Source organism: Hipposideros armiger, unplaced genomic scaffold (genome assembly GCF_001890085.2).
Source record: "Hipposideros armiger isolate ML-2016 unplaced genomic scaffold, ASM189008v1 scaffold_268, whole genome shotgun sequence".
Lineage (NCBI taxonomy): Eukaryota > Metazoa > Chordata > Mammalia > Chiroptera > Hipposideridae > Hipposideros > Hipposideros armiger.
In genome coordinates this window covers 2,176,096-2,184,820 of record NW_017731618.1, presented here as the reverse complement: position 1 = coordinate 2,184,820, position 8,725 = coordinate 2,176,096, and the positions used below count along the sequence as shown (strand labels likewise).

General features: G+C 34.1%; 1 protein-coding gene across 1 annotated transcript in view; it reads left to right on the top strand.

Annotated features, from left to right (window-relative positions):
• Positions 1–8,725, top strand: part of ERBB4 (erb-b2 receptor tyrosine kinase 4) — a 462,722-nt gene that overhangs the window by 154,307 nt on the left and 299,690 nt on the right. The window contains exons 13-14 of the mRNA XM_019656860.1: positions 1,565–1,697; positions 6,529–6,622. Of these exons, the coding sequence (XP_019512405.1) occupies positions 1,565–1,697; positions 6,529–6,622 (227 nt within the window). The remainder of the gene's footprint in view (positions 1–1,564; positions 1,698–6,528; positions 6,623–8,725) is intronic.

Sequence of the window (8,725 nt, the reverse complement as noted above, 5' to 3'; positions counted from 1 at the left end):
TTGGGACGCCAGAGGGCCCCGGTTCGGATCCCACATATGAGGGCCAGTGACACTGCCCTCTACAGCTAAGATGCTGAACAACAGCTCAACCTGAAAGCTGGGCTGCTGTGAGTTGCTGGCAACGGCATAGGCTGCAGCCCCTGCTGCAGTGGGTTGTCATGGGCTACCGTGAGTGGCCAGCAGCCGCAGTGAGCGGCCGTCCAGAGGCCGGCGACTGATCTGCCTCGCCCAGGAAGAGCGCAATGATGGTGTCAACTTGGGCCAGGGAAGCAACGTCCTCCACAACTAGAATGAAGAACAAAAAGACAGCAACTTGTCTGTTCCCCTTCCCCCAATTCCCCACCGCTGTTCCCATTCCCCAATAAAAAAAAATAAAAACAATAAAAAAACAAACAAAACAAAACTAGTCATCACAATAGCTGGCAGCTTACTTTCTCAAGCATATGTTAGAAAGGATGATTTTCACACATATGATCCCTTGCTTATAGTACAACCACATATTCAGTGTCATCCCAACCCACCTCACAGATGCTCTTGCCATACATATTGCATCCCATAATAAGTGAAGTTGGTAACAAATGGGAAGGTAAATAGGATTTCAATGTTCTTATCTTCTTGCAAATTCTTAATATATCATGAAAACTGCTTACTATTGTGTTTCACATGCCTCCAATCACTTTTCAGATACCCATAATAACATTTCCTGTCTTTATAGGCCTTCATCACTCAATATCCGGTATCCCTTCACTAAAATTATGTTATTCAGTATAAATAGTAATATACTGAATAAATGTTTTTTTCGATCTAAAGGAGAACAGAGATGGTGAAAATGAAGTGATAATTGGAAAACACAGCCCTCAAATTCTTTAGCCCTTCTCCCATCAACAAACTAAAGAGCTAAGACTAAAGACGGTTGTTAGAGCTTTGATCTGCCTCCTCATGAATAGCCACTGAAATATGCTTAATATCCTTTCTAATTGTTTCCTTTCCTTGTGCTCACTTTGCTAATACGAAGGACGAAGGTGCACTTATACTAGAGCAGAGACCTGTAAAACTTGTGTTTTATTTCTATCCCTTTCTCCCCTTATTACATTCCATATATTCTTCTTTCTCTTTCTCATTTAACATTTTTGTCTGTTTTATAACAAGTATCATTTGTTCTATTTCTTTGTGAAGCTCTCATATGGAATTGAAGCCAAAAACTTGGATGTATTAGTGGAGAAAAGGGTTGGCTTCAGAAAGATGTGTTTTATTCCTTGCCTTAATTGGAATGTTCATTTCTATCATATCTCCTCTGTAGACTTTTGATATAGACAGTTAACATTTGTTCAGTTTTATTAAAAATGCAGTGTTGCTATATAAACAAGTTGACCGGTCTCTGCAATATGGAAGAAGTTGGGGGGCAGGGTGGGTCACGGTGACTGGATAGGCAACCCGAGTTGTCTGCCACCAATCTCTTTGAAACTCCTACAGAAGTAGATGTACTTAGGAAGATTCATATTCAAATTGTAAGTTTTGACCCAAGCTTCTGTTTATTTCCCCTTGATTTGGGTGTATTTTTCAGCTGCTGCAGGAATGGTGTGCAACCATCTCTGTTCCAGCGATGGCTGTTGGGGACCTGGGCCAGACCAGTGCCTGTCATGCCGTCGCTTCAGCAGGGGAAGGACCTGCATAGAGTCCTGTAACCTCTACGATGGGTAAGGCATCTTACATGTAGCCTTTACCTCATGACCTTTGAAGGACTGTTTGGTTCAGATTTAAAAATGATAAGAAGATTTTTAACTTTCAGTATGTGTATAATGGCCAAGATTTTTAAGGACAGCTCTTGTTGCATAAAGGAGACAACATACAGAAGACTTAAGAAAAAAATAATCATCTTAAATAACAAGTCCAAATATATATTGATTATTATGCACATTTAAAAAAAGAATGTATCAAAATAGATAATTCTGAAGAAATTATAGCAATTTATCTTAAGGAAAATTGAAAAATATATTCTTTTTTTTCTTATGAAGTAGATTTTCATATGTAATCTTTCCTTGTATATGCCCCAATAATCTTTTTTGCTATATTTCCCTTTTAATTTTCATCTGAAGTTACTGCATAATTTTATTGTATTTTTTTCCATTTAGGTTACATCCTTATTTTATTGTGTATTAGGAGTGGCACACATTTCTATCTCTGACAATTCCTTAGTCCTGTAGAAAAACTATCTTTATAGTTTCTAGTTGAGTAGGTTTTTCTAAGTGTTCTGCCACTTTCTAAGGTAGCCTAAGCAATATTTTAAATCAAGTGTGTTAAATTCTTTCTAATGCCATAATAATCACATTGCCAACAATAAAACCTAGTATATACATTGTGGCATGGCATTTCATATACTCATAAAAACCACTTTATCATAACATGCCATTTCATGCCTCATAGTTGTCCTTCATTAGTGCAATAATACATTTTTTAGTATTGTCCCTGAGCCAATTTTATATATTGCTCACAAAAAGAGTTTTCAACAGTTTTGTAAAAGTATAGTTTTGAATTTCTTTATTTCATTTCTCCTTCAGCCTCATAAGTAGTCCCATTTTAACAACTGTTTTCATCATCCCAGATAACATTGTACATTTGCATTTTATAGCAGAAGGAAAACAATTTCTGGATCATAATGATACTGGTATATCTCTTCTCTGAAAGATGACCAAAAGCAATTCTGTCTATGAAATTTAGGAGGAACAAGATTAAAATTAGAAAACTAAGTATAAAAACAATTTTAAGTAAGAATTTAATAGTTTCTCAGAAAAATTTTAGCTTGTAATTTTGTTAGGTACAATCGGTCCATAAATTTGATAATGGATAGCAAATTATGTGCTGTTTGTCCCATCAGAATGTATTCCCACTTATTTATTATTATGAAAGAATGGTAGTTTCTGTATGTAAACTAAGTATCTCAGATCAAAATATGCTTGCTTGAGTGTGGCAATTGATGCCTCAACAATGAAACTAATAGGCTTTAATTCCATTAAGTGAATTCCATTAAAAGTTTATTGAATATATGCAGTTCTAAAGAGGTAATAGATTTTAGAAATCATGTTATCTTACAACATCATCATATAATCAGTAAGAACTCGTGGAATTAAATACTTGCCAAAGTCGTAACATTGTAGAACCCAGACAACATTAAAACTCAGGATATCTTATTCATCATTTTTTTCCTTTCCAGATGCCATTGTTTTTCTTTAATATTTTAATTTTGAACTTATAAGAAATTGATAAATATGTAGATGTGTACACCATCCTCTGTCTCAATTCTGCAAAACAGTGAAAACTATCAAAGGAAAAATACCAGTTCCCTAAATAAACTACATTGATTATCAGACTGTTTTGAAAAGCTTAACATTTTCCATGTCATTAAATCAAATGCATTAAAGAAATATAAACTTTTTCATGTGCTTTGCAATAGTAATGGGTCCCTAGGAAATCATACTCACAGGATTACTTAGAAAAGTTACAAATGAAAGCATCTTATAAGAGTTTGATGTAATACTTGTCTGCCCAATGATAGATTCTCCCACCTCCAAACTTGTGTTATTGGATAATTTCTTCCAACATTTCCTGGTGATTAAGAGCTTTTGAGGAAGAATGAATTCAAACTCTAACTTCATCCCTTCCTAGTTAAAATGTCCAACCTTGGATAAATACCCTAATCATTGTAAACTCGTTTTCTGATATGAAAATAGGAACAGTAATTGTGTCAGCTTCATAAAATAGTTGTGGTTATCAAATGAGAAAATAGATAATAAATTCTTGTTAGAGTTCCTACAATTAAAACTTAGTATTCCCTTTCTGTGTTCTATTCTCCTGAGTTGGCTAAATGGTTAGGTAGAACAGTCACCTTAAAAACTGCCAAAAATTAATAAAAATACAGTATGACATATGAGTATACCAAAATCAGGGTCCCTATTGATATACATATAAAAGAATTTGATTATCATAGGAGAAGAAATCCTAAATAGAGGACGTTTTAAAGGGTTGGAAGGAAATAGGTCAATTTCTGGCTGTTAACACTCAAATGCAGCTCATTTGAGTCACTATATTTTGTCAACTCAACTACAATTCATACCCAATCAAAATGAAAGAGGAGGCTAATTACCATGGAATATTCTTTTTTTTTTCTTTCTTATTTGGCACTGAGATTAAACACTTCTGAAACTTTAGCAAAACACGGAAACATCATAATGAATGCCAGTTCAAGCTCTCTGGAGGCATTTTTAGATTTAATAATCACAACATCTCATTGAAACACTATTTTTCCCTTTGAGAGAGGAAACTTAGGAAACTGAAGCTGAGAGAAGTTAAGGGATTTAAGGCCTGGAAATATTAGTATTGGTTCTGGGACTTAAATTTGGGAAGGACTTGACTTTTAACACATTTGCTTTTGATTCAGCATTGGCTAAGGTAGCACACACAGGACAAATCTGTGAGAAGTGTATAACAGAAAAAAAAAACAGGCAATAAAAAACTCTGCATGCTAAGCTCACGCTTAATAGACTGTGGTTTGTTAGGTCAGATGCAAGGGAAAGGGGGTCTGGGGCAAAATCACAGTAGAATCACTAGGGGACAGGGAAGAAGAGAAATGACGGAGGCAGTGGCAATAAAGATAGAATAGAAACTGCAAGGAGGATCTCTTCTGAGAGGAGAAAAAAGAGTCAGAAATGGAAATCTAGTCCACAGTAGAAAAGGCAGCTAGCTTGTCTCTGATTTTTTTATTTTTATTTTCATTTTTATTTATTTTTTTTATCTCATGTTCACTTTACCTCAACGGTGTGTTGGGGGGAAAGGAGGTTTTAGAGAAGAGAAAGAAAAGCATGACATATGTTTTGGTTTCATAAAAATCTTGACCTTCATTTAGTACCATAACCCTTTAGTCATCCAAGAAAACTGTTTTCAGAACTAGTTATTTGCTGAAGATCACAGGCTTTGTTGTAACTGTCATAGAATTTCATTATATAGGTAATGCTTCTGATTCTCTTTACAATTTAGCTACTCCCCCAACCCAATGCTAGGTCATTTTTCCCTTTATGTTCTAAAGATTTCTTCTGTTGAGTAGCTTATATCACACATGTTGATGGAACATGCAAAAGGAAATATTTTTTATGTAATTGAGATTTTAAACTTAATATTTATAAAAAGTTTAATCCATAGCAAACCAACACCTCACTTTAAAATTGTAAAATCCATGTAACTAAATATTTGCATCCATACACAACTAAACCATTGATTTATTCTATTCATTTTGAAAAACCAAATTAATTATTTTGCCTTGAAGTGCATGTAGTTTTAATATAACTAACAGAAAATAGAGCCCATCTTATGGGTTTCTATCATATACCAAGGCTTTACAGTAACCAAATTAGATAGTTCACTATGGAAAAAAAATGAAAAGAAAAAGCAATTGTTTCAGTTGAGGGGAAAAATAAATTTGAATTGAAACCTAATTAATCCATAATTGCCATATTTGTGGTGCTATTAGTTTGCAGTGGTATCTCATAATACAAAGACACAAAATAATAAAGTAGCTATAAACATTTAGTCAAGTTTTTCTTAATGACTCATAAATGACATTCTAAATTATCTTTACCTAGTATGTCACCCTCTCCTACATTGGTGAGAATGGGGTAGTTTAAACATATTATGCATGACTGATACCCAATTATTGAAATGAAAATTTTAGAGTAGATGTCGATTAGAAAATGTATATATTGATAACATTTAATATTCAAATAGCCACAAAATATAATGTTGGGGAATATATGACTATCATCCCAGATTTTAATTAGAAAGTTTTAGAATGTCACCATGAAACTATTATTTTATGCAAAACATGATTACTTCAACAAGAATTTAAACTGAAAAAGATGTGATATTAGATCAATCATCTAAGAAAATAAAATCTACCATAAAAACATATTTTCTCTAATTCTCCAAGGTAGACATTTTAAAAGAAGAAAATAAATCAAAGCAGTTTTTGAAGTTTCACCAAAAATAAATTGAAGAGTCTTGGGATTTGAAGGACAAGGATGGGGAACATTGATGTGACTTAGCAACACAAAAAATACAGTAGTTCTTTCAGAGTTTAAAAAATAAAGCTTCTGCCAAGAATACACTTTTATACAGAAACTATCAGGGGCAGCCTTACTTAAAAAGTTAAATTTGGTTCTGCTGTGTCATCAGAAGAGTTATACTTTTTTTTTTTTTTTTCATTCAGCTACGATATCTCTCACAAGAGAGAGGTTTCCTGAATGAGTCTATCGTTGAACCCAATGGAGGACAGGAGAGCCATCTGGCTGCAGTTTATCTTTTCTCCTAATGGAGAACTTACTCCTTAATGCACAGGGAAATGATTCTGATGCTCCTGGCACATAGAGAAACAAACTCTAGAATTTACTCTGCCAATAGGACTTTTAGCAGATGTTACTTCATTTGTTAAGTTGACAGCTTGTTTGCTTACACCACCTCATGCCGCTGATGTTTTCACAGTGAATTTCGGGAGTTTGCGAATGGCTCCATCTGTGTAGAGTGTGACCCCCAGTGTGAGAAGATGGAAGATGGCATCCTCACATGCCATGGACCGGTAAGCCTGAAGACATCTGTTGTCATATTGACTTATTTAGTTTCATGTGTGAATGTTACGTCGTTGCTTTACTGTTTATGCATCCATGCAATAGAGATTTGTAGCATGCTATAGGGAATCATGTTTGATATTCTACCCTCAAGAGACTTAAGTTTAGTAGTGCAGATAAACTATTTAAAAATTCAGTTTACTAAATATTTATGTCCCAGAGCATGTATTTAAAAAGGAGATATGGAATTTTCCCTAAAGATTTCACAGTGTTGAAAAGAAAAGAGAGATAGACAAATAATTAAATTGAAGCCAAATAATTGATAAAATATAAATATGTATAAATTGTTATAGGAACACAGTTGAGAGAGAAACTAAATCTGTATTTGGGATGGAAAGTGGGGCATAAGGAAGGCCATATGGAAGTGATGTTTGAGCTGTGTTTTCAAGAAGAATCTGGATTGCAGATTTGCAAAGATATGCAAATGTGAATGTGAATGTTGTTTTTGAGGTAAGCTATAATGCATCAAATCTGTGTTTAATGATGTAACTATTATGGCACTGCAAAAGGCAGTTGAAAGAAGGGGAAGACAAATACTCACAAACTAAAATCTAAAGCAGTGTGATAAATACTATGGCAGAGAGAAAAATAGAGCTTTGAGAGTCTAAGGAGAGGATATAGGATCGGAAAGTCTTCATGAATAAGTTGACATTAATATAGTTCGACGATAGTCTTCCAATGAAAATAATAATAGGTTTTCAGACCTCCCTTTGGTTTCCACCATTCAAGTTTTTTCTTAATAATGAGGTCAGTATGAGTTTGTCATTCCAAGTGTCATATTCATCCTTCTTTAGACAAATTTCCAGTTTATTTGTGTATTGAGTCATCTCTTAGTAGATAATTTGGGGATCAACATTTGGTGTAGTCAAAAGCTCGACATCACTCTATAAGAATTTATTTTGAAATTGAATCGTATTAGTTTTTCTACCAGAATGCTTATACAACACTTAATCAGCTTAGAAAAGAATTATGTATCATTGAGTACTCCAAACTTCCATTAGGCCCCAATGAGCTGTACTGGAACTTCATCTAAAGAAGGATATGGAAAACTTGGACAGTTCAGAGAACTACCACAAGGATGATTAAGCTTGGCAAGCCAGACCTCTGAGAAAAAGAAGTGGGGTGATTTGGCCTGAAGAACCCAAGTCTAAAAGACAATTTAATATATAATAATCTCCAAGTAAGGATGCAAAGGGTATATGCAGCCATTTGCTCTCTACAGTAAGGCTAGTAGCAGAAAATGCAATTAATCTGCAGCATGAGAAATGTGGATTTTGTAAAGAATATCATGAAACACAGGGAAATAAAATTCCATAATGGGTTATTAAATCAAATTGAGCTATCGATACAACTTCTTTAAAAATTAGGATATTTAGGTACCTTCTTGCCCATATGTCATAGAATAATAAAGTCTCTTTCAGAGAGTCTGAGGCTTTGAAAATGTACAGTTGGAGTAATCAAAAATTTAACCACCTTCTCTGAACATGGAACACCACAAGAGCAGTTCGTGCTTTCTATTTCTCATAGAAATGTCTCCTATGGTATAAAATTATGCTAGTGAATAACAATTTTATTAGTTTCTTTTACTTTATATGCTTTGCAGTTGATTTGTTCATTCTTCTGTTACTCCAAAGAATTGAGACAGTTTATAAAATACACATTAAAAAAAAAACTCCTAAAAGTTAATATCCTTTCAATCATCAAAATTATTTCATAACTAAGAAAGTCAAAAATTGGTTTTTAATGAAGTCATTCTTATTCTCTAATGACAGCGTTGTTGGACCATATATTTAAAATCAACACCCAGGGATAAAATAGAGAATTAATGTGTCTAGAAAACAGAGAAGGCAATGCCCAGGCCTAAAATTGTGATGAATAATACGCCTAGAGGTTAGAGAATGCAAAAGTAGAGGAAGGTTAGTAAAGCTGAATCAGGCACCTGGGAAAGAGTAGAGTACAGAATCAAGGAAACCTGCTTGATCGCTTGATCAGTAAGCCTTGAAATGCTAAGCAGGTAAGAACATGTCTCTTATGTTCTGGTGTTTGAAAAAAAC